General features: G+C 37.0%; 5 protein-coding genes across 11 annotated transcripts; 1 reads left to right on the top strand and 4 right to left on the bottom strand.

Annotated features, from left to right (window-relative positions):
- Nucleotides 1–2,380: 2,380 nt before the first annotated feature.
- Nucleotides 2,381–7,351, bottom strand: LOC105211800 (transmembrane GTPase Marf). 3 transcript variants are annotated; one of them, XM_054232054.1, is made up of 11 exons: nt 7,191–7,351; nt 6,336–6,599; nt 5,982–6,301; nt 5,630–5,919; nt 5,229–5,567; nt 4,705–4,821; nt 4,089–4,650; nt 3,786–4,030; nt 3,564–3,722; nt 3,275–3,471; nt 2,381–3,155 (listed from the first exon to the last, which is right to left on the bottom strand). In XM_054232054.1, exons 3-11 carry the CDS (start codon nt 6,217–6,219, stop codon nt 2,954–2,956), a joined length of 2,349 nt encoding a protein of 782 aa, XP_054088029.1. In that variant the 5' UTR covers nt 6,220–6,301; nt 6,336–6,599; nt 7,191–7,351; the 3' UTR covers nt 2,381–2,953. The 3 variants fall into 3 exon arrangements, with proteins under 3 accessions (XP_054088029.1, XP_054088030.1, XP_011181731.2); XM_054232055.1 differs by having other exon boundaries at nt 5,982–6,418; nt 6,478–6,599; nt 7,191–7,343; XM_011183429.3 differs by having other exon boundaries at nt 5,982–6,599.
- A 170-nt stretch (nt 7,352–7,521) lies between these two features.
- On the top strand, nt 7,522–13,080 carry LOC105211799 (uncharacterized). 2 transcript variants are annotated; one of them, XM_029039937.2, is made up of 6 exons: nt 7,522–9,064; nt 9,307–9,811; nt 9,868–10,833; nt 10,901–11,125; nt 11,185–11,482; nt 11,553–13,080. In XM_029039937.2, exons 1-6 carry the CDS (start codon nt 7,841–7,843, stop codon nt 12,868–12,870), a joined length of 4,536 nt encoding a protein of 1,511 aa, XP_028895770.2. In that variant the 5' UTR covers nt 7,522–7,840; the 3' UTR covers nt 12,871–13,080. The 2 variants fall into 2 exon arrangements, with proteins under 2 accessions (XP_028895770.2, XP_011181730.2); XM_011183428.3 differs by having other exon boundaries at nt 11,182–11,482.
- A 179-nt stretch (nt 13,081–13,259) lies between these two features.
- Nucleotides 13,260–25,587, bottom strand: LOC128919723 (diphthine methyltransferase-like). The gene is made up of 2 exons (XM_011183427.3): nt 25,401–25,587; nt 13,260–14,977 (listed from the first exon to the last, which is right to left on the bottom strand). The coding sequence occupies exons 1-2, from the start codon at nt 25,407–25,409 to the stop codon at nt 13,916–13,918; spliced, it is 1,071 nt and encodes a 356-aa protein (XP_011181729.2). The 5' UTR covers nt 25,410–25,587; the 3' UTR covers nt 13,260–13,915.
- On the bottom strand, nt 15,346–21,493 carry LOC105211795 (uncharacterized). 4 transcript variants are annotated; one of them, XM_029039938.2, is made up of 3 exons: nt 19,932–21,493; nt 19,356–19,817; nt 15,346–17,426 (listed from the first exon to the last, which is right to left on the bottom strand). In XM_029039938.2, exons 1-3 carry the CDS (start codon nt 20,769–20,771, stop codon nt 15,966–15,968), a joined length of 2,763 nt encoding a protein of 920 aa, XP_028895771.1. In that variant the 5' UTR covers nt 20,772–21,493; the 3' UTR covers nt 15,346–15,965. The 4 variants fall into 4 exon arrangements, with proteins under 4 accessions (XP_028895771.1, XP_011181724.1, XP_011181725.1 ...); XM_011183422.3 differs by having other exon boundaries at nt 15,346–17,257; nt 17,318–17,426; nt 19,356–21,485; XM_011183423.3 differs by having other exon boundaries at nt 15,346–17,257; nt 17,339–17,426; nt 19,356–21,485.
- LOC105211796 (uncharacterized) lies at nt 22,995–24,983 on the bottom strand. The gene has a single exon (XM_011183426.3). The coding sequence runs from the start codon at nt 24,737–24,739 to the stop codon at nt 23,951–23,953; it is 789 nt and encodes a 262-aa protein (XP_011181728.1). The 5' UTR covers nt 24,740–24,983; the 3' UTR covers nt 22,995–23,950.
- Nucleotides 25,588–25,615: the final 28 nt, after the last annotated feature.

Here is a 25,615-nt window from a genome sequence, read left to right as displayed (position 1 = left end):
GAATACTATCACACGGAAGAAACTTTGATTCGTAAATTTTAATTTTTCTTAGAAATTTCTAATATGCGCTTATTAAAAATTAAACATTTTATTTAAAAATATATAAATGAATTAATATAATTGTACAACACATATTACAACATATTTAAATGAGCTGTCGTATATGTACGTGCACAAACAAGAACAAACGCGCAATTAATGGCATGACTCAGCTTTTATTATTGTTTACCTGCATTTTGTTTACTGTTAATCAATTGCGTGCCACCCAAACGAATAACCCAAAGGGCATTTTGAATTATCATATGGAATCACTTAATTTAGCTAATTGACGCTAATTGTTTGCTTGACAAGTGTTTACTATGCCGGTAGCGCACGCACGCGTTTATTGCATATTTCGTAAGCGTATTTAATAAGAAAACAAACAAAAGTACATACATACATACATATTCACCTAGTATACGCTTAATTACAGACAAATTATGAATTTCGCCGAATTTCGTACGTCAATTCGTTGTAAAATGCAAGCAAAACAACTTGAACAACTCAGCCTCTGTCCGCAGGCGTTGCTGTGTATGTTTGTAATGCAGAAACATCGCGATAAATCCTTGGAACTCACTACAGAATTGCAGTTAGCACACGTAACGCGGTCAAGGTCAGTTTTAGGCGGCTTAAATGAATTCCTTGTATGTGTCAATCGACACTTCGGTATGTACAATACGTGTTTGTACAAATGTGTATGTGCATGCTAGTGCGTAAATTGCGCTTCAGCTTGTAGTACAAGCATAAATATGTACATACATACATATGTATGTTTTATGTATGTATGCCTGTAAAGTAGGTGTGCAACAAGTGCTTACCTTATTAACAGGATGTCTACAAGCTACGAATATGCATTTAGTCACGTGGTGTACCCTCTCTACTTTTGACCAGCAAAAATCAATAACAACAACTTGTTAACAACGCTATTTTTTATTTGTTTGCTTTTGTTTACGTTTTTTTGTTTTATTTCGGCAGATCTTTCGCAATCGCAAAGCAACCATGTCCTTGCCGCCGTCAGCCTGTGGGTGTTGTCCAAATGGCGCAAAGGGTAAACGGATTGAGTCATACAACAATGTAGCTGTTACCACAGCGTAAACAAAGCACACAGTAAGGTGTTCAGCAACAACAAACAGCAATGTGACTCGCGTGCCGAAAATGCAGTTGAGGTTAAAACTCAGCAAAACCGGCTGATATTGGTATGCGCGAGGCGCAAATGTGTTACACACACCTGTACCTTACGGTACCTTAACGCCATTGCATGGTTTGCTAAGCGCCCAACAACACTGCTGCACGATGGTCACGCTAAGAGTACGTTGTACGGGTTCAAGGACGTCGATTTCTGCAGAAATTTCGCAATTGTAAAGCGGAAAAATGCAAAAATGGTCCTCAAACGTGATTTTGCTGGCATATTTTTGTTTTACGTTGAAAGCTATAAAATAGCTTTGTAATTTCGGGCGCGTGCTTCTTTTTTGGTAAAATGCTTATTGGCCCTGATCTGAATTTCGATAGCAAATTATATAAGCTGAGACTTCAATTCCAAGAAGCTCCCACGAACACATGTGCATTGAATTTTTTAATGATTTGTTTGTCAATTCAAAAACAACAAATTGTAGGAGTGTACAGCATTTGTGGGGTTTTTGCAATGGAAATGCAGACCATTGTTGGAAGACACCATATGAGTACTGTTAGCTAACAGGAAATTAGAAACGCGTGAATAAACCAGGAAATTATATCGATCCGTCAGGTAAACAAGCACCGCTTTCTATCGAAACACCTCGATGCCTGGAACTTACCAATGACATCGATGACAACTAAAACCTGGGTTTTCCGTTAGTTGACCTCGATGACTCAATATCTCCGCTCTCACGACAGTCGGTTCTACGTAACCAGGTCGGACCCGGATTTTTACCCCATCAAGGACAGTCAAATCGGCAGTATTCCTCAATTTTTGCTTTATTTTAGGAATGTTTTATGCCGCCACAACAACAAAAATCTGCCAAAATAATTGCTTTTTATCCATTTGTTTGCTCAAAAAACCCAAAATCTCTCCAAAATAATAATATTATTCTCCTTTTTTGCTCAAAAAATCCCAAAACATCTCCAAAATTACTTTCTTTTCCATTTTTGTTCGCTCAAAAATTCCCAAAATCTCTCCAAAATAATATTATTCTCCTTTTTTGCTCAAAAAATCCCAAAATATCTCCAAAATTACTTTCTTTTCCATTTTTGTTCGCTCAAAAATTCTCTTCAAAAATTCCAAAATCTCTTCAAAATAATATTATTTCTCCTTTTTTGCTCAAAAAATCCCAAAACATCTCCAAAATAATTACATTATTCACCATTTTCTTTTTTTGCTCAATTTTATTAAACTGTTCGTTTAGCTTGTTACAGTCACTTAGCTAAATAGTTTTCATCAAATATAGTATATGTACATCATTTAAACAAAATAGTTCAGTGTTAGCATTTTGCTATTAACAAAAACAATACAATAGTTAAAGAGATATCGTTAGAGACTACTTATACAATTGCCAAACCGCCAAATGCTCTTCACCGCACAGGGTGTCACAGTAGAAGAGAAAACGTAATTCTTTAAATATAATGCATATAAATATGAGCAACATAATTAATACACAGTAGAGTGTTGCTGAATAAAGTTAAATATGATTTTATGAAGATGAAAATTCAAAAAATAATTGGATTAATGTAAAAGGTAAACAGCATACACAATTACATTTAGTATGCCGACAAACTGACACTGGTTATATGGAAATAGCGTATAAATTGTGTAAATTCACTTAAAAACAACAAACATTATTTGCTTTATAGCTTTCAATTTCACTACACACACGCATGCGAAAAATTCCGAAAATCGACGAACGCATGCACTATTATTTCTGTCCAACTAAATTTATAGCTAATTTATCCTAATATAATTGTTTTCGAAAATATCCAGTTCGTTTTGTATATAGTTGGCCTTGTTGCGCAGCAATTTCAACTGTTTCTGATTGGACTCCAGAACAGTGAGTTGGGATTCAAGGCTTTTGAGTTCGTCATTCATGTCGGTTGTGGCATTGTCAACCAGACGGCAGAGGCGCGCAAAGGTGCTGGACAATTCCCTGTGGAATTACAAAAGATAAATAAATTAAAATTAAATCAAAATTAAATTAAAAATATATTAAAAAATTAAAATGTAAAATTTTGAATGAGCAGCAGTTATTAGAAAGCAAAGTCTTACTGTTGCACTTGATGACTGCAATTCGCCGATGTGAGATCGACAATCATTTTTAGCTTTTTGGTGGCATGACGCACATATTGCGACTTGAATGCACGCTCCTTCGCCGAATTAGTCCATGACAAGCGTTCATACAAATATATACAACCATACAGCGCGCCAACACCGAGTAATACGCGCCAACCAATTGTCTTCAGCATCTGGTGATTAGGAATAGCAAAAAACAAAAAAAAAAAAATAAATCAAAATAAAACAGTTACAATGTGGTAATATCATTTTGTTATATACTAACAATTCCAGCCACAATTAGACCACCCACGGTGCCCTGCGAGCCAACAGATGCCAATGCAAAGCGTGAGATAACCGAGAGCTGCTCTTGTGTAATGCCGCCAACTGGACGTGGTATCAGACATAACGGTGTATCAGTGCCGGGTGTTGAAGGCGATATATTCTGCAAAAAATTTTTTTAAAACAAATTGTTACTGAAAAAAAAAAAATAAATAAGTTTACTCACACCAATACTGCTTGGCCGATTCAATAATGCCGCCGGTCCCTTCTTACTGCGCTCTCTGACTTTACCGGTGAAACGCTGAATCATCGCTGTAATGCCCCAAGAAAATTTGAACTCGAGATCTTCCTGAAAATCTGCACATAAGTTCTGGCAATTGAGTGAGTATAGCATTTCGAAGGGTTGTGTGCGTGTGGCGATTTTCGTTTGCACGACGACCTTCTCATTCGGCACCAAAGTGTACATGCGATCTACAATTACATTAACAATTAAGTACAATTTAGTAAATATAGCAGCCAATCGTTTTACCTGTCATCTCCCTTTGTGCCGCCTCCACATTCATGGCCAATGCCATGGAGAGTCGAGCGCGCAAATTCGAACCTAAACCGGATTCGACATGCGAGTTGAGTTCCTTCTTATAGATATTCAATACCAAGGGTTCCGGATGGAATGGCATATTGAATTCATCGATCAGCACGCCCAAACGCCAAATTTCCTCATTGAGCGCCTTCGACACCTTTTGCTCCACCTCCTCAACCATATTGTGTATCTTCAGCTTCATATCTCGGGTCACTTGCATCATTTGCGTTTCGGTGCCTTGTATGCGCTCCGTCAGCAGGGTTTTCTGATCCATTTTCAAATTTCTGAATATAGTTGTACGCTCGTGTATGTTATCCAACATGGAGCACATGTCACCGGACAGACTTTTGCCGCGCGAGCTGTGTTGCTCAAACTTAGTTTTGACGGCGCTTTGCGAGATGCACTCTTCGAATTTGCGCTCGAAATCTTGGAATTCGAAGTAACGCACCTGAAAGCCTTCGGCGATGGCGCCCAAATGTGGTGGATTGCCTTTAGCTTCCTCGAGGCGTGCCTGTGGTGTTTAGATATTTATTTATATTCCTTATTTTATATTCCAACGGTTTACCTGTAGCGTTTCGCGTGCTGATACGAAGAATACACGTTCGGCTGCTTCCTTTTCATTGCTAACTTTCAGCTCTTTCGTCAAAAAGTCAATGCAACGCTCTGTGTGCTGTGACTTAACCTAAAATTATATTATTAATTAAGAAAATAATTTATGATAGAAAAGCGTATAAAATGTATAAAAATTGCGCATTTAATAAGAAATGAAATGGAAAAGCTCTTCATATAGATATGCAGACGACTCAGCATACTTTTTTTGATTATTGATTTATGAAATGAACTGTCAAATAGCATTATGTTTATCAATTCATATTTGTATGCTGAGTCGCGTGCATTTATGTATGCAAATATGGTTTTGATAAAAGCGAGCAAAGGCATTCTCTAAGACGTTTACCTTTTCGAGCTCCTGCTTACGCAGTCAACATTAACAATTTACAGAATTTAACGGAAAAAAGTGAAAATTACAAACTCAATTACAAACTACATGATAGAAGAAGAATATAATACACATAATTTCAAACTACCCACCGAATCTTGAAATTCCGGTTCATTAGCCGAGGCATCCCAACGATTGTTCAGTATGAAAATATTCGGTTTCGACAACTTCTGCGAGACAGTGTGAAAGAATTGTTTCTCAGCGCGTGTCATAGTTGACTCGGCGTTCAAAACAAGCACAAACACGTCGGCATTAATGCAGTGGTTATCGATCCAATCGTCTAAATTGGCTGAAACATCCACACCAGGCGAGTCCACGAAGACGACATCGTCACGCAATAAACTGCAACGCTCTCTAGGCCAGAAAATGCGTACCAATGAACTTTCGCTAAGTTTCTCCTGGCATAGCGCATTAGCTAATTGCTTGATATTCTAGAAAGATATAATTTATTATTAATAATAATTCTTATTAAACAAGTTAAATGCTTGCTTACCACCACATTAAGTTTCTCATCCGAACCCTCCTTCATCAAATATGCTTCCTGCCCATCACAGCCTTCAACTTGACAAAAACAGTTTGTCGTATGGCCAATGCCACTGGGCAAAATCTTTTCACGCAACATAGCATTAATTACGGAACTCTTGCCATTCGATGTACGTCCAAAGAAAGCGACCTTCATGTGATCTCTGGTAAGTACCTCACGTATAGCGGCCACTTTGTGTACATAACTCTCGAAAAGTTCACGTTCCGCCTTGTCCACAATTTCTGCTTCCGAATGCAGTGCTATATGTTGGAGAATATGCTTATTAATATTTTATACATATTAGTTATGACACAGCGCTTACCATTAATAAACTGTGTTGTTTCAATAACATACTCCTCTATCTCGCCGTAGATGTCATTGATCTTCTTCTTGGCTCTTACGAAGACCTGCAATGGTGATTTGTCAGCAATAGCATTTTGCATGGTACGATTTTCAACCATCAGCGCGTTTGGATTATAGTTCGAAGACGTTGCGCCGTTGTTTGCATTGGCGCCATTTCCAGTCACCATCGAAATAGTGCGATTCAAATATGCCGCCATTATTACGAAAATAAAACGTTCTTAATATAAACAATGCAATTTTACGTTATATCCCACTACGTTTAAATAGCTTTACAAGCCGTTATACGTTGCATGTATGTACATATGTACGTAAACAAGTATAAGTGTAACAAAGGTACGACCGGGAAAACAAAATCTCTATTGAAATAAAATAACTCTATCGTTTATACGCAAATGTCTGGCAAAAACAATGAAATCAAAATCTGTTGAAATATATTGTTATGAATTTGTCAATACCGAACAGTTTTTCAAAGCTTGAAAGACTTCTTCGATACAATTTGGAGTCAATAAATTGTATGCGTTTTGTATTTGGTTTGTGAAAAGTGCACAAGTTGTGTTGTTACTCAATTAATAAGTGGCTGAAAACAAGACAAACAAAAATAAAATAAATAAATATATTTAACTAGATATATGTGTGTAAACAAATGCATGTTTTTTAAACTATATAATTGTTTATGTAAAAAAATAAGAAATAACAAAAATTAGCAGCTAAACAATAATGCGTCTTATTCTGCACTAAAAATACATTCTAATTCCAATTGGTCTTACTCTAATCGTTATCAGCATAAGAAATACCTATGTAAATAATGTGGCCTATTAAATGTGCAATTACAACTACAAGTGAGATTAGGTTATCAGATGGAAAGTGAAATAATTTCTAATAATAATAATAATTTCTTTAAATATACATTTATGTGTATATATGTAATGTAAATACAAATACATTAGAAATGTGTACATATAATAAGTAGAAATTTTTACCGAATAAATACGTAAAATAATTGTTTTAAAGCATACATCTACAAACACATGTTTTTTGTGCATACTACGACGTTGGAAAAATCTCAAATCAAAAGCTTTATAAAAAAAACACAAATTGACATTCGCCGCACTCACTCATCATCACACGGAAAAATATATACGATGCAGCAATGAAGAACTTAACTAACCTGATTGTTTTCGGACATTTTAGGCGCGTCTTTCGCTCATTCACTGCTGTTAACACGAGCCAGACCACCTCGGATGTTTTTTTATGAAATCCAAATTATTTTATTATTATTTTCTGCTTGTTTTAAACTTTTCCACAATGTTTTTCTGGCAAAATTATGATGTCTACAAAAACTAAATGATGTAACCAAAATCTTTCAACACGTTTGACAGTTGAAATGTCAATTGTGGATGGAAATGATAACGCGTTCGAAAAACGTGGTAATCGGTTAGTAAAAATACAGGCTGCCAACCAGCCACGTAGATTAATAATAAATTAAATATGTAAATTTGTAAAAATTGATTATTTTATGTGCAAAACATACTCCATTCAGTTATACAAACTAAAACGAATATTGGTTCTATGGCATATAAATTATATTAAACGCTTTCATTGGATTTAAACTGCTATTTAAACTCTCGTATTTCAAATCTGAAACAGCTAAACGGTTAACGTTAATGTCAACCCTGTTGTAAAAGTTTCACGCGTCATTTGCGCCATTTGTATCCATAATCCGTTATAATCGTGTGATGATCCATCACTGTGAATATAAATTAATTGTGGTAAATTTAAAAAGTCCAGGAGAACTTGTAAATTTCTTACAAATAAATTATGGCAGAAATCGGTGATCTTAGACGCCTTGAAAGTCAGTTATACGAGTATCATCCAGAATTGAGTGGCGACAGTGAGGACTTGAAATTAGAGCGACGTAATCGGTTGTTTATGCAATTGCAATCAAGTCAACCTGCAGTGCAACTGGTTCCACTCGATGCTGTTTCTTCACTTACCAACATAAAGAGTATATTAGAAAAGTGTAAGGACGTTGTAGTGGATCATTCCCAACTAATTCCCTATAAGCCTCGTGCCATGTCTCCCGCTATGTCGCTTATTGAATCTAGCGGTGATGAGTTTTTATGTACACAAAGACCTCGACGCACGGCAGCACGTAGAAGTAGAACCAGTTCTATACATTACAAAAGCTCGGAAGCAAATAAATTGCAGTGTGTACCGAAAGAAGATTCGCCACTTTCGCTATCTATATTTATACCTCAAGTGGTGAAGGGTTCAGAAAAAATGGAAATTTCGATTGATTTGGGCGAACTTAATGCTTCTCAAAGATTATTCGGTAATCGTGTGGACGAATTGTTGGGTAAACGAGCGATTAGCAGCCACATGCCAGCAGATGCACCATTAAAAGAAAATCTGAATAGTAATAAATGTAAAGATTTCCAAGTGCCTAACGCAACGTCAATTACTACTCAGACCATTAATGAAAATAATGAAAAGCAAGATGATGAAATGTTATCACGTTTAATATCGCAAGTGTTGGTAGAAAATCACGATGCTGAAACCTTACAAGCCACTAATCTACTTGATAATATCAATAATAATGAGCGCAGCAATTACAATGCCAACGTGTCTGATGCTTTTGAATCGTCTAAGGAACAAGTGGTAAAGAAAAAACGGCAACGAAAACCGAAAAAGTCCGTGTCTGTCGATAAAGGACCACCTAAAAAACGTGGTCGAAAGCCAAAAAATAAGACGGATCAACAAGTTGGCTTAGAATATGCAGAAGTGGCCAAAAGCGACTTGGCTAAATATGTTGAACTTTTTTCGAACTCATGTAATATGGCGGGATCGACAACACCAGCTGCTTCTTCAACAGTATCTCAACAGTTGGTGACATCCACGACTCATTACTTGGATGCGAACGAGCAACAACCAATTACATATTATATTGAAGGTGATTGGGAGAATGGCGGCAATTGCCAACTTGTGCAGACCGATAGTGCGCACGTTGAAGGTGGTCAAGAAGAATTCAATATGGCCGAGTTGGTTAGTGAATTTATGACTTTGTACGGTTTTTGTATTAAAGTTAAATGTTAACGGAAAACAACTGAAAGAATATAACTCATTTTATATCGCCAAATAATATTTGTTCTTAATTTTTTCTATTTTATATTTTTCTTAAAATATATTGTTATTTACATATACAGGAAATATTTTTGTACAAATTTTAATTTTATTTTTTTGTTTAATTTTTCAATTAAATAATGTTATTATATAATATATCATAGGTAAATTATATAGACAACGTAGGTGATGCTGGAAATGCCATTGCGCGTGTACTTGATGGTCCTGCTGCGCTGCCTGTGTTGACACAAGACTCTCAAACGCAAAGCAACTCGATTATGCCACCGCCAGCGCATGTCTCTAATGTGTTGTTGGATTTATCCAAAAAGTCTACAATATCTCATAGCCTCTCCGCACCGGATATTATTAATACACCCAATGAAACTGTCTCCCAGGATCTAATGCCGCTGGACTTGTCATTAAAATCGTCCAAGCTGTTACAAACGCCTGTCCTAAACACTAACTTAGTGCAGTTGGAAGCTAATAATTCGGTTGAAAAATTGAATGAAAGGCCGGAGGGTGTCTTTGAGGACAACGAATATGCTTCGTTTGGCGCAGCATTAGATATGCCGCTTATTGACCTTGAGGACAATATCAATGTGTTCATGCAATTAACCAACAAGGTAAATACAACAGTTCCTGCAGCGGGCAATAATCCAACAGATTGTGGTGAGTTTCATAATGTTTTATTAAACCTAGTACAATAAATTGAAGACAACTTTCAGCGTTAACAATTAAAGCAACTGCTAACAATACATTGCCGATTTGTGATTTTGAACTCGGTGATATACTTTCCGAGAATACTCTATGCAACAACAATGATTATCAAGCAACAATCAACAACTCTCAACTGAACAGTAGAGTCAATTCCAATTCCAACTTCCAATCTAACAGTAAAATTAATGATTTAAATACGGACGTAGATAGTGGTGTGACGGAACGAAACGAAAACGCGTCTTTAGATCAAATTCGCCATGAAAATGATATACCAAAAATTACCGAGTGTTTAATAAATCCAACGGTCGACATGAATGCGCACACAACTGCTGTCGATATCGATAAATATGATAGTATAACTCAAAGTAATACTGAAGCGACATTCAGTCAAGATCGTGATAAAGCGGAATGTTGTGATGAACTCGCTGAAGCTAAACAAGACAACACCTCAAATAGTGACCCTCAATCAGCAAATGTGGCGAAGAGTAGTGAAGATAAAGCCGGAAGTTCTCACACCACAAGAGGTATTGAACATATCGATGAATTACACGCCGATTCGGCTGATCTACTATTTGTGGACACAGAAACGCTTGTGACCAACAATGCAAAATCCACATACGATGGTCCGGCTACTGCCTCTCACATAGACACAGCTACGGCTTATAATGCTTCTATGACTAACGCTAATGAACAAGAAATTGAGCATAATAAAGATGCCGCTTATGATTTGTCTGCAAAAGAAGAACTTTCGAAAAGTATTGATTTGGAAGAAGATCAACCAAGTCATAATGTTAGCGTACATTTACCAATGTCACAGTTAGCGCTAATGGAAACCAATTCCGAAGAGTTCGCTTACGATTACGAGATGGGCCTTGAAAGCAGTCAGGAGAACAACGCTGCCATTACAGTGCCAGAAAAACAACAAAAACAATGCAATGAAGAAAACGAAGCCAACGAATCGCAAAAAAGTGATGGTCAGTGAAAAGGGGACATTTTTTAAATTTGAATATGTATATTGATGAGTCGTGCTTTCATTTTCAGATTTAGTTTGCAATGATTCAGGTATAGGAAATTCTGTAGTTTGCGACAATGTGGAGACAGTACCCAGATTAACGATGACATTAATTCACAATAACAACAATCCGTTAATAGAAAGTAATTTCGTAGCAGAGGAAATAAATTTAACGTCGAACGGAAGTGATCATAACAATGCGAATATTGAAAGTGGAGAAGACTGTGTGAAGACAGTGGATAGTTTCACTGGCGGTATGAAATGCAATCCATCAGACAATATCTATAAATAATAATTGATTTCCTCGTAGAAGCACAAGAACTGAAGGAAACGAGTAATCACGAGGCAAATGAAAGTTTGAATAAAGCAGCAATCGTGTCTTCGGTAGGTGTACAAGATGTCTGCACTGAAACAATTGATGCTATATTGACCACACACAGCAATCAGAGGCAAGTAATTGAAAGAGTGTCAGATAATGTTAAATTAAAAGAGCCTGATGCGATTTCCAATTTATCTGTGCTGGAGATGGAAATGAAAATGGATGTTGACTGCTTGGATTTTGAAGATGAAATGGAAGATGATGCGCTTTCGCTAGCGACATCCTGTTTCAAGTATGTAACGGTTTATTTTATGTTTCTTTTTTTTTACATTTTAAAATTGACAAACTACTTCCTTTGCTAGTTCATCAGATGATGAGCGCTGTGCGGATGTGGATGGCACTACTGAGGCAACCACAAACCTTAACTCGGAGAACTCAAGCACTGAGCACAACGAGGACACGCAGTGCGTTCGTATCGAAAAAGATGAAACTGTGGATGATAAGTGTGCTGTTGTCAAGGTGGAAGCAATACAACAGAGCGCTACTGACGTGCCAAATGAAGTTTTAAAGAAGTTCAAAATACCGAAAATCTCTTTGACAACGGCAACAGCAAAACACGCAGGTGCAACAGCGAACGTGGCCACAGCAGCGGCATTACCCATGGTCATATTGCCAACGAATGCGTTTAATAAGCAGTTGATTAAAACGGAACCGGATGTCAACAAACTAGTGAACTTGGAGAAAATCACACGCACAGTACAAAATGTATGTGCGGTAACACCGTTGACACTGCAGCAACCAACTTACCAACCACAAACTCAAACTGTCATTACGCAAAATTCCTTCAATACTCTCAAACCACTTATGAGAGATGTGTTGAAATTGCCAACAACCAGTAGCGAAGCGGATGTGAAAGATTTGAAAGCAGTGGAGGATAATAAGCAAATTGTATGTAGGCTAAATGAATTCGTCGGTATCGGTGGGGATTGTCGCAAATCCAGTGAGCATACATTAGTCATCGCGAACACCTTTGGTGTCATGTGTTTTCCTTACTTGGTGAACCGTTGCTTCAAGCCTGCCAACTGCGAATTATCGCACACATTGCGCGAGCCGGAAGCGGTTGGCAAACTATTGCTCACACTTTCGGATGTGGATCTAAATATTGCATATAGATTTGCTTATAATCATGAATTACTTTTCCGCCGTTACATGCACGAGTTCTGTCGTGTCTACGCGGTGCGTAACAATCGTTTAAAACTGTTGTATATGGTGCGCGATTGCGAGCGCTACCCGTGCGGTACCAAGCTGCTGGCTACAATATTTCACAGTTTGGAATATTGCGGTCTCAACAAAGTCAATGCATGTCGACAGATCTTAAGCTACAGTCGTGATAGATCACAAGAAACCATAGATGTGTTATTGGACATCATATTGCAGGCCGATTGGACTATGTTCTGCGATCACATCGAGAAATTCATTGATATTACTTTATATAAATTCCGCGTGAATGTACTGCATAAAATGGCGCCAACAATCTTGCAGGCAAACGATAAACGTCTGACTTCGCTATTCTTTAAATGTCTCGTCAATTTAGATTCGAATGATGTCGGACTTGTGCAGACCTCACCCATACTCATGCAATTGCTCGAGTTGATAAAGAACGGACAAATATGCCGGTAAGTGTGTGTGTGTGTGTGTGTAGCATAATTCATTGTTGAAAATACATACATATGTACTGGTTACATATCAAAATACACAAATCAAGCGTTGAGCTTTAAGTTATAATTATATACATATATGCACAATTATACATTTAAAAAACTTAAGACTTACCTCTCACAAGGGTATCAATTAGAGTTCGAAGAATAAAATTCTTATGTTAATTTTCCACTGAGCATTTCTATTATATTATCGTATAGGTGTTAAAAAGAAGCCCTCATAAGCATACTTTGCAATAGAAAGTTAATTATTTAGCTATTTCTAATTATATCGAACAGAATTTTTGTAACAAATTGAATAAAATGAAAATTTATAAATACACATACCAGACTTGTACATGGTACAAACATACTAAAATTTATTGTTTTTTTTTTTGTTTTGTTGTTGTTGAAAGGGGTTAAAAGGTCGCTGAAAATAGATAGGGATTGATTGTTCGAAGTGTGAGTATATAGTTCATATCGTTAAACTCTTTGTAGATTGAACCGTCATAACGTGTGGACTTTGTTGCGCATAGTTGTTGTTGTAACGCGAATAACCAAAAACATGTTGGAAGTGATAGTTCTGAACTGGTTCGAAACCCGGGTACATCACGTACCGCGCTACGACATAACCGATAACCTGCAAACTCGAAACCTTAGTTGGAGCTTTACCTATACTTACCGACATTTTCTTAAGCAACTTACTTGAGTAAAGAAGATTAGCTTCTTTACCGATTAAATTTATATTTGACCTTTGTTAGTTTCTACTCACTGTAACGTTTGTTCATTTAGTATCATTACGAAATATTTTCGAGAGTCGCTGGTCGCTAAAATGCCAGAAATTTTTCCCCTTTAGCTGGAGCCTGCAGTTTCGATATAAATTAAACGCAAATATGTGACTTGAACGTAAGCATGATGAAAACACCCGCACAATAATAAAGTTCAGTTATTTTTAAGCTATTCACATTTAATAACCATAAAGTGAAGATATTTATTATTTCTGCAACCTAAAACTTACAACCACACAGTTAGTGGTGCTCTTCGACTATTTGGGCCACACACAGTTTATGATCGTAAAATGAACATGTTGCCGTGTACAAATTATTATTACCACCATCGACTACTTCACGACACCAATCCGCACCATAACAAATACTTTTATGCTCGTAGTATTCCCCCACCAATTTAGGTGCCTCCAACTGCCCAGCGTTTAGCTGTACAATGCTGAAATTATGATACATGCATGCTGCCAAAATTAGATCGCGCTTTAACGGATCGATCTTCAGACGCCATATGCCACCACCGAGATTCAGTTCGCCCAGTGGTTGCTTCATCGAGCGCGTATCAAATGTGCGCAAATACTCATCATAACTACCGGTCACGAGCAAATGCTCGTGCATCGGGTGACTGAGCAGGCAAGTAACGCCCGCATTGTGCGATTTGTTGGTGAAAATGCGTGAGTTAGAACGTAAATCATAAGCTTGTAAAATACAATCATCGCCACCACTATATAGACGATTCAAGTCCCAGCGATCAAAGGCGCATGTCCATGCCTCGAAACCATGAGCGGCAAAAACATTAGTCAGTTTGAGTCCAATCTTTGGTTCATAATCAATTACACTCACACCACCTTTGGAGTCTGACACCAATATTTGAAATTGACTTGAATTTTCCGCCGCACGTCTCCAATCCAATGACAACGCCAACAAATCATCACAGTCGGAATTTATATTCAAACTGCTGACTGTCTTCAATGTATCATCTGCAAATTCATATATCTCTAGTTGACCGTACGAATCCACGGTAGCCAGTAGGGGTTGCTCGTTCGTTTCGTTAACTAACCACTTCATATCCAGAATGGCAGCTGTCTCCAAACGAAACACTTCGGTGAGCTCTTTGGTGACTGAACAAAACCTAAATAGATATATGCGACCCTTACGCCTGTTGCGCATAGCGCTTTCCTCGCCAGCATGCTCCTCCAATTGATATGTGCCACAAGCGAAATAGGATTGATATAGCGAATGAGTGCACCATTCTATGGAGTCGGCTGAATACTCCGTATCTAACGAGTGTAAGGTGTTGAATGCAAGCTAAAATTAAATGTGAATATTTTTTAAATTATTTACGCACAGTTTGAAATAATTTTGTGTAAATATAAAAACTAACCTGAAAAAGTAAACAATGGAAAATGAAAAATTCCAATTGGAAAGCAGCGGGATTATTGCTGAGCCAACTGAATGTTTACAAAATATGCAGATAAATTTGGAACTTGTGTCGACCATTGCCAGTAATTATTAATTAACGAAGAATGAAACTTCTATAATTAAATAAATATTCTTAAGACTTAACCAATATCAGGCAAAAGTTAAAAAACCATTGCATAAATAGAACCGTTTGTGAAAGAAATTGTTGTCGTTGGAAAGCTTAGATGAACTTGCGCTTTAAATAAGTACATCAATTTGTGTGTGTTTAATCTACTTTAAAAAAATTATTGACTTTATTCTTTACTTTTACTTTATCATGATCATTACTATACTTATTACACAGTAATATTAATATTATGCTTACACGAGCTCTACATACATTGAGTGTTACTAGTGTATATAAATTTGCCATATTTATTTCATTTAGTATGTAGTATATGATATACTGCCCTAACATAAACTTACATATGAATATATGCTTGTATATATTTATGTATGTATGTATGGATGTATCTATGCAATACGTCTCATACGCATATATGCATGTAGTTATTTAATCAAATTGTTATCATTCCAATTGCTACTGCTACATTTTTCATTAAATTTCTAAAAAGAATTTACTTGAATAACTGCTGCCGACATTTTAACGTGATTTCGGTGATATATTGTAGTTTTTACTTTTTGTTTTGTTTTATTTTTTTTACCACGTGTATATGATTTGTTGCATGATTTCATTAGACGTGGGCTGCAATCGTCATCGTGTAAAAGTGAAGGTGTATTTATCATAAACTGTGTTTTATTGATATAGACTATTGTGTATTGTTTGTTATGCGTACTTGCTAGTTGTGTTTATATATATGTATATTAGTTAGCTTTATTTTGTTTTCATTACGATGATAGGTTCGAGGATCTTAAGCATATCGTTATTCTCAGGCTGGGAATTGTATTCCTTGCACGGCGGTTTACCGTATGCATTGTTGGAGGCTGACATTTGTTGCTGTTGTTGATCTTGCTGTTGAGGTGCTTGCGCGTTGGCTAAAGCTAAGAAACGCTGCTGTTGTTGTTGCTGCTGTTGCTGGAGTTGTGCGGTCACCATGTTAGACGTGTCATTTGTGTGCAACATCTGCTGTTGTAATTGCTGTTGCGTTTGTTGTTGTTGCTGCTGCTGTTGTTGTTGCTGCTGTTGCTGTTGTTGCTGCAGTAAATCTTGCTGTTGATCTTGTGGCTGCAGTTTAGTGTCATTGGAATCGTTGACGTCACTGGATATATCCACATCTTTCTTAAGTTCTTCGTATAGTTCGCGTGCTCTGTCTTCTGTGCGGCGACGCGAATGTGTCCGTAATCGACGCATACGTGCATATTCGGCTTGTTTGGATAAACGTACCTTGCGTTCTTCTGGTGATTCGGTCGCGCGTATTTCGGCACGTTTCAGTCGAGCTCGCTCGCATAGTTTAGCTAGACGTACGGTTCGTTGTTCCGGTGTCTCGTTCGCCCTCACCTCTCTTTGATGTGCTGCCATTTTATCCAATCTTCTTCGTTTGTCTTCATCGGTTTCATATTTATGCCCGCTGCCCCGGGTCGAGCCTGTGGGCGAGGAATGTTGTTGACCACGTCCGCGGCGCGGTGTCTGCTGTGGTGATGCGAGCATTTGATTGATTTCCTGCTCAAGCAAGGCACTCACCTTTTGTTGCCGTAATGCGTCCTCAGGCGTTTCAGTGGTTCCTGTCGGCAGCAGATAAATGCCGTTTTTTGTGTCTCCCGTGTTGCTCGTGGTAGTGGCATTGTTGCCAGTTCCAGTGTTGTTAAAGATGATCTTTCTAGGGCGACCGCGGACCGGTTTTGGAAAATCCTGTATAGTTTGTTGTTGTGTAGCCGTGGAAGCAACAGCAGCAACCGCTGCAGCAGCAGTTAAAGATGAATTCGTCAATAAATTATATGCTCCGCCAACTGCTGTTTGGGCCACTTGTCCAGATGTTGGTGATGCTCCCGAGTTGGTTGTATTGTTGGTGAAATGCACAGGTGTAAATGGTGGCGGCACTGTATTCGGTGGAATTGTCAGTTGAAATCCATTGTGATACATGGGGTAGTAGGTGGCTTGTGTGGGCGTGCTGGATGGTGAAGTCACAACGGTTGATCCCGAGTTTGCTGCGCCAGCTGGAAATGTAGCTAAATAAGGAAATTGGTTATATAGCGGAGTAGGAGGGTTTTGTATTTGAGGATGTGAACTTTTTAATTTCTGATTCTCACTGTTGGACGTGGATGCTACGATCACCTTTGAATCGTTCTGCAAATTGGAGCCACCAACAGACCCGCTGTTATTCGTTGGATTGTTTGTCTGCAATTGAAAATTATTATAGCTACCCACATCCTTTTCAAATGTTGAATATTTATTTGCCTGCCACATACCGCCCGAGGGTCGCAAGACAAAAATAGAAATATTTATTACAAAAAAAAATTACGATTTTGACAAATAAAAAAGGGAACAAATGGAAGCGTATTAAAAACCGACTACCAGATAAAGACGTTTATTTACACAGTATGTATGTATCTAACAATGGAAATTCAATGTTGCCATATCAATTTTTTTGTATTTAACATTTAAAGAGTTACCTCTACTCATTCTGTGCATAATAATGGTTGGAGTAAATAGTTTATACTGTACAAAATATATACATCAATTTGAACGACAAAATAATAAAATATCACATCCACACTATTTGAGAAATATTTTTTTAGAAGTGATTACATAAATTGATTAGAATTGAGTAGTAGGAAAATACAGATTTCTTATTAAAGGTAGAAATATAACATACAAACAAATACGTAGAGGTTAAAACGATTTCAGACCAAATCCCGAAAAAACACGACACATTCACACCTTCATTCCTTCTGCACTGTTTAGAGGTAATAATTTCAGAATTCAGAACATTAATATTTTTTACACGCGAACTCGCTGTTGGCTCCAATTAACGTACTAAGCTGCGAATAAAAACAAATATAAATCAAAAGTATTTTTTATTAAAAAAAATATTATCAGTTTGTTTTTCTCAAATACCACGAATCATTTATTTCTTAAGTGACATTATGTTATCCACTACCAAGGCGCATCCAACAGTATGATTATCGTAAATTTAACAACAAAGCACCATCTTGTCAATATCATATGTGTTTTATGAATTTATATGACGAAAGAGTCTTAGATCCAACTTTTTAGAAGCACAGAAATCTATATAATTACATCATTAATCAGACGTTTAATTTATGCCCACATATTTTCATTATTCATCATTTCGAAAATATTTTCTAAGTGAAAACGACGCAAGGCAGAATATATCAAAAAATATCTTCGAAATTATGATATTCACCCTTAAAATTCAGCTATCAGTTGAATCAGCGCTTAACTACCAGAGATTTCTGTTAAAGTTTCTATGAATTTCTCAAAACCGAAATGTGATTTGTTGGGCACTATCATACAACAAATACAGCGAATACAATTAACAAAATAGCAACACTTCTATCATCTGCACAGTGATAAAGCGGTCCGGCAACACTGTTTAGTTACAAAAATACAAAAAGAAAAAGCATCATTTTCACTAAAACCGGATTCATTTTCTCCATTTTGCGTATACCAACATTCGTTCGCAATCACGTTTAAATCCGGAGTTGCCAACACTTGCCGTTGAATAAAAATGGCCTCAAATCTTTCGGATTATTCTTTTTTTACAGATCTTTTTGTATATTTTTCAAATTCTTTTTCCAAGTTCATTAACAGTTAAGTCCATTTTCAATTTATTTTTTTTTTTAATAATATACCAACCCAGACTTTGGTCAAACAATTCTTTTTTCCATTCTCGATTTCATTTGCTTTAGCATGCATCGTTGAAGTACACATGTTCATATACGTACTTATGTGTACTTTTTTGGTAGATTCATATGTATGTACACTTGATCACATTATACATACATCAACTTATGTATTTATATTGCGCCCAATCCCATTGTTGATTATATTATTTATCGTTTAAACTAGATTTGTTAAAAAACTCACGAGTTAATTTTGTTTTATTTATTTAAAAGAGACAATTTTACTGAACGAATCTTAATTTTTAGAATCTTTACACGCTTAATTTTGGAAAAGAGACACTATGATTAAGGTTAAGTTATTTTAATATTAAGTTTTTAGTTGAACAATGGGGCAGACAAGTAGATATTCATGTACATTTGAATATTTGTTTCGCACCTATTTAGTATCGTTTATACTTACCTGAAGTTCCTGCTTCTTCATATATTTGTTTTGATAGAATTCAAGGGAACTGGCTATTGTGCTGAATTGTGGTACATGTGCTTGTGGCAACTTAGAAGACGTTGTTGCAGTGCCATTACCAGATGCACTTGGTGGTTTCTGGTCATTGTCGTACAATTGTTGTGGGAACATGCTATTTGATTCCGAATCTAGTATTGTTTGTTGTTGCTGCTGTTGGTGTGTAAAACGTCCTTGCTGCATTGATTGTTGTTGCTGTTGCTGCTGCTGTGGTGTCAATTGCTCCTGTTTAAGTAAAGCAGGTCTCAATGTTGCTGGACTCATGAACATATTCTGATAGTACTCTATGGGATTGGTTAACGCCGTCTGTTGTGGTTGATACGTTGCTAGTTGTTCGTCATTGGATTGCTGGGGTTGTTGTTGGTCTATGGTGTTGTTTGTTGCGACTGTTGTTTGCGGGGCTGCCTGGTTCAAATTTATATTTTCATTAGTGGAACTGGCAGCAGTACTTTGCAATTGGCTCGAATTCTGCGAATTCTCACTTTGCTCCTGCTTGGATTTTTTCTTAGTTTCTCTGACCTTTTTAGCGTAATCGTTTAACTTCCTCAGTCTGTCCTTGCGTTGTTCTGGAGTCTCGTTAGCAATGCGTTGTCGTGCTCGTGCTGCCATTTCTGCCAAACGTACTTTCCGCTGATCCTGTGTCTCATTTGCCCGATAAAGTCGCATACGTTCAGCCAGCTTCTGTAGTCGTTTTCCTCTCTGCTCTGGCGTTTCCATTGCCCGACGTAGTCGTTGTCTAGCTGCGTTACGCACCAGGCGCATGGCTCGCTCCATATCCGACTCATTTTGGCGCCGAAGACGATTTGCTTCAGCGTTCCGTGCGAGTCGCTTCCGGTACTCTTCTTCACTTTCGCGATTACGCCTTTCACGCATCCTTTCAGCATTGCGTGCCAAACGACGGGCGCGGGCTTCAGGACTTTCGTTCCAGCGTTGTGCTGCCGTACGAGAGGAAGTTGACGATGTAACTGATGTGGGACCGTGAGTTGTGGTAACACCTCCAGGCACCGGTGTTGTTGCGGGCTGTTGCTTAAGCGATAATGGTTGTGGATAACCTGGTAATGTGCTTAACTGTAGTTGCTGCTGTTGTAATTGCTGGTCGTGCTGTTGAAAATGATGCTGCTGATGTTGCTGATGTAATTGATGCTGTTGTTGTTGTTGTTGTTGCTGCTGTTGTTGTTGTTGATGCTGCTGCTGCTGCTGTTGCTGCTGATGTGACAATGGCACCAGCAACGTTGAGGGGTGCTCAATAAGAAGCCGTGCATTGTGTCCATTCAATGCGAGTAGATGTGTAGCGTACTGTGAATGCTGCTGCTGTTCAAGTGTAGGCTCTATTTTTATCCCATTGGGATTTGATTCCATTATTTCGAAAACGTCACTCTCAGGAACTGGGAACGTCTGTATAAATTTTCACCTTGCTCTTCCACATTTATTTGCTTTCGGTCCTCACCTCCGCACCTTCATGCCCACCACCACTCACTTTTTGTTTTTATTCTTTTATAGCTTTTGCGTATTTGCAATTGTTGCAAATATTTACTAAGTTTTTCTTACTGATGTCATTTATTGGCGGCGATTGTCAAACTTTGACATTTTGCACTAAAAGTTTCAAGCAAACAATTCACAGCGTTATATTCCATACATTGGAACGATGTTGTTTCATACACATTTCCAGTCTAACTTTCCAATCGATTTTTCACATGATTTTCTATGAGGCTCTTCACATATTTCAGCTCGGACCCACCAATGCACTTACGACATAATCGTATTTTCATTCACAAAACTATATCTTATTACTAATTTCTAATTTTTTACTTATATTTAACGTATTTTTTTAAATAAATTAAACTTTTTTATTTTCACAAACTTTTTGTGTGTTTATTGCGCCCACTTTTATTATATTGGTCTATTTTAAGTCACTTTTCACAAACTTCAACACTTCCGTTTTATATAAACGGTTACTTATGGTTATTTACCAGCAATTTAATTTTTTACCTTAATTTTTTATTTAACCAAAAAATTTCCGTAGGCGGTGAGGCCAAAACCAGCAACGGCTTGCGAAAAAAATGTAAATACACGAAATAGCATTGGAACGAGCCGCTTTGTGGAAAATGGAAGAACACCAAGAAAAATTTACTAGTTGTTTTCTTAATTTTATAAAAGTGTAATTTTAGCATTTGTCATTAATAAAGGTCAAATGGTGTATAATTTAGAAAATTTATTTAAAATTTTAGTGACGGTTTTTCGAGCGAAAAGTAGAAGCTAAAAATGGTGAAGGGAATCGGACAGTTGTAATATGTTTAAAAATATATCAAATTATCGTTTAAATTCAATTATATTTGTTTAATATAATTACATTTTCTACATCCTACATTGTGTTTACTTTGTAAGGGCGTTTGAAAATAACATTTTGTAAATTTGAATGAAATAAATGATCTCGACGATCCTCGCATAATGAATTGTACTGAATACTTTTGTTTTCGGTTCAGAATAGAAATTTTTGACGGTTCTATATTGGAAATATTCAAGCATATACACACATATATTCCAATGGATAGATACACATCGACACACGAACACCCTCGACCGGGAACTCGTTCAAGCGTTTGGAAGGGCAGTGTTACCACACGGTTTTGCAAATGGACGCATGCTTCGTGTTTAGGGAATTACTGAGGGTTTTATTCAAAGTGAAGTTAACGTCACATATTCACTGGAATTACGAATGTCTACATATAGATACACACACGTCAGTATGTACACATATGTGTGTATCTACATATATTGCACGCATATGTGGATATTACTAGATACATACATATGTGGTTTTTTGTGTACCCACGAGCTGTAGCGCTTTCTTAAATATATTCGACGTAATCAACCAATCCGATTTCATATGTGCGATACATGCGCACACCCAATATGCACCTACATATATGTAGCTATAGCTTTGTATGTACATAAATAGGCAAAATTTTTTACGATTTTTCCATAAGAAAAATGGCAATTTTTGAAAATCGCTAAGGTCGTTTTATAATCTTTAACGTTTTTTGAACATCATTATTTCGTTACACTTTGTATGTATGAATATTTTGCGTGCTCATGGCAGATCAGTAAATTTGCTTAAACTTTGTTGTACACACATGTGCATATCTACATACATACATATATGTATGTACAAATTTCACATTACATACATACAGATTATTTATTTAACTGAATTAACAGCAATGTCCATTGATAAATTGAACTTAAAGAAAGTTCTACAGTTACCTGGCAGCACCATTAATTTGTAAACAATTAAGATAAACCAGATCTTTGCATTTTCGGGCAAACACACACATAATTTTAAAATATACATACATATAAATATGTAAATGCACATTTGTGCAATAAGTTTAAAATTTTTAAATACTTTCCTTTTCAAACAAACTTAATATTGAGCACATGCACATTGATTACATCCAATTAAGGATTTGATCATCACACAATTCCGACTACAAAAGTTTAGTTCGAAATTTCCCACACAAATCTGTTTTGTGGGTGGGTGGTTGTCCAAGCGTTTTTTGTCAAAGAATTCCAACCCTAAAGTACTTTAAAATGTGATTGATGCAACTTTATTCCAGTATAGTGTACATATTACATAATTTAAAAATTAACTTTAATTACATCAAAAAATGGAGATAAAACTTGAATTTTGACTAGAACTTAATTAAGAATGAAAAAGAGACATAGGGTTTAACTTGACTATATGTATATTGCATTTTTAATATTAAAATATCTCGTTACAGAAATTAATTTTTGTTGGTTTAAAACTATGTGTGAATTACAGAGAAGTGTGTGTCAAGAGCATCAGCACAAATGGGTTATTAATTAAGGAGCTTTTTAGCGGGCTTAGAATAATCTTTTTTTGGAGATTTAGATATAACGCTATAGGTGCTACATTGTAGTTATAATAATGCGTCCATTTGTGTGTTTTATGTGGTTTTTGGAACTAATTGCTGTGTGGGTGTGTGTATATATGTTTGTGTGTTTGTTTGTTTGTTTGCTTGTTGTGTGACCGACTACATTTACATATGTACGCTTCTACAATTTTTTGTTATATTATTATTATTATTACATTTTATTTTATATTAATGTAATGCATGCATTATAAAAATACTTTATTTCATAAACTTAATTAAATATACGGTTGAGGGGCATACATTGGTTGACCTTAATTTGCCTCCTACATCCTTTGATGATACGATCGCGCTATGTCAAGCCAAGTAAACAGGGCTCATACCAATACGTGTGCGACTTAATCCTTTCGTCTTCTCTTCAAAACTTTCTTGTTCGCAATATATTTGTTTTTTGTTTTTTCCTACTATCCAGCTGAGTTTTTGTGTTGCTACTGCTTTATTAACGGTTATTGTTGTGTTTGTTGCGTCATTTATGAATGGTTCATGGTGCATAACATCACTACCATACTTACGTCCGTCTTCTTGTCCATTATAAGATAGATTTGATGCTGCCTGTTGACGTACAAGTATGTATATAATGTATGTTTAGTAACCCTTAAGGCGATCCTCCAGTGGAGGCTTATACACTTTTGGCGCATTTGCTCGCGCGATTCGCATACGTTCGGCGGCCTTGGCCAAACGTTTCTTGCGTTCCTCCGGCGTTTCGCCAGCACGTCGCAGACGTTGCCTGGCGGCATTTTTCATCAGTCTTAGGGTTCTTTGTACTTCATTTTCATTCTGACGTCGTATACGGTTCGCTTCCGCATTTTTCGCCAGTCGGATCCGATATTCTTCTTCACTTTCTTTGGATCGCTTTTCTCGCATTCGGGCGGCGTTACGTGCTAGTCGTCGTTGACGGGCTTCTCCAGATTCGTTGCTTCGTCGACGAGCTGCTTTTTGCGCTCGAGTTGATGGCGGTGTGCTGAGGTGTAGATGTAATGGATGCTGTTGACTTTGCTGCGTTTGTTGTTGACTCGTCGATGTGGGTGTTTGTTGCTGTTGTTGTGATGACGAAGATGACGATTGTTGTGATTGAGGTTGTTGGAAATTATTTTCTAAATTAAGGGCGGCGACAGCTGCAACAGCGTTTGTCGATGTACTACCGCTACCGCTACCACTGGCCGCTGCTACTGCAGCGCTTGTATAGTTGTTGTAGTCGATTAAGCCCCTATTGCTAGGGTAGAGGTGGTGCATGGGATTTTCATAATTGAGGTATTCCGGCTTGATAAAAAATGGATCGCGCGCGGAAAGCGGTGTTGATGGCGAATTGAGGAAATATAATCGGCTGTGGTCAGTAGTGATGCTGCTTCCTCCGCCTCCCACTCCAGTGGACATCTGGGGTTGCTTCACGACTGTCTTACCAATCGTGCAGTCCGTCGTCAGCTTGGAAAATATAGAAAAACCGCGTATGTTACACTGTTCTCGTACGTTCGCACGTGTTTTTTTTTAATTATATATTTTCTATTTTTCAACACAATTTTAGAAAAATTAATGGGTAAACAACAAAAGCGACATAACTAATCAATATGGAAAAAAACTTCCACTGTTGGCTGGAAATACACGATGGGAATTAATGCGCAAACGTCGCTCGCTTCCAGCGTCGGTGGCATTTGCGAATGTTGCCATATATACACAAATAACATTCCAACAAATTAGCATAGCCACATCATTTTGTTAATTATAAATAATATTTAACTAGAAATACATCGGAATTTATCTTCATTTATATTTCAATAAACTTTTAAGTGTTAAATATAACAATTCGAATTTTGGTTTATGCGTTTCAATACGCTCACATAAAAAGAATCCACTAAAAATTTATAAGGAAAAACAAATTCTAGCATTTGGTCAACACCATTCCAAGTTCACTTGTCAATCATATTTTTGAAAGATCTGGCAAGGTTGAGCGTATATTTTGGAAAGCCGCTCATGCGATTTATGAGAACACACAATTTGATACTAAATATCTATCAATTTCTTTAAAATATTTACATACCTTATCCATTTAATACGAATTCTTCAATAACTGCTGTTGTTTATGTACTACTTCAATTATAGTCAGGTACACAGGTAGTTATTTTGTTTGAAATAGAAAAACACACACAAGCACTGAACACACCACTGAGTTTAAGTAGCCATGTGGTTTAACCCACCGATGGCCACGCGCAACAATAGTGCTAAAGTGTACTGTACAGGGTGAAATATGAAATA

This window comes from Zeugodacus cucurbitae, chromosome 5 (genome assembly GCF_028554725.1).
Source record: "Zeugodacus cucurbitae isolate PBARC_wt_2022May chromosome 5, idZeuCucr1.2, whole genome shotgun sequence".
In the NCBI taxonomy this organism is placed as follows: Eukaryota; Metazoa; Arthropoda; class Insecta; order Diptera; family Tephritidae; genus Zeugodacus; species Zeugodacus cucurbitae.
The sequence above is the reverse complement of the archived record's forward strand: the minus strand, read 5'-3'. Positions and strand labels throughout refer to the sequence as shown.

Coding starts and splice junctions, on each gene's coding strand:
- LOC105211800 (XM_011183429.3), bottom strand. CDS start 6,219: ATGGCGGCATATTTGAATCGCACTATTTCGATGGTGACTGGAAATGGC. Junction 4,651..4,704: donor CAGCACGCGAAACGCTACAG/GTAAACCGTTGG, acceptor TAAACACCACAG/GCACGCCTCGAGGAAGCTAA. Junction 3,723..3,785: donor ATCGGCCAAGCAGTATTGGT/GTGAGTAAACTT, acceptor AATTTTTTGCAG/AATATATCGCCTTCAACACC.
- LOC105211799 (XM_011183428.3), top strand. CDS start 7,841: ATGGCAGAAATCGGTGATCTTAGACGCCTTGAAAGTCAGTTATACGAG. Junction 9,065..9,306: donor AATTCAATATGGCCGAGTTG/GTTAGTGAATTT, acceptor AATATATCATAG/GTAAATTATATAGACAACGT. Junction 11,126..11,181: donor AGTGGATAGTTTCACTGGCG/GTATGAAATGCA, acceptor ATTTCCTCGTAG/AAGCACAAGAACTGAAGGAA.
- LOC105211795 (XM_011183421.3), bottom strand. CDS start 20,771: ATGGAATCAAATCCCAATGGGATAAAAATAGAGCCTACACTTGAACAG. Junction 17,427..19,355: donor TGAAGAAGCAGGAACTTCAG/GTAAGTATAAAC, acceptor TTTCAATTGCAG/ACAAACAATCCAACGAATAA.
- LOC105211796 (XM_011183426.3), bottom strand. CDS start 24,739: ATGTCCACTGGAGTGGGAGGCGGAGGAAGCAGCATCACTACTGACCAC.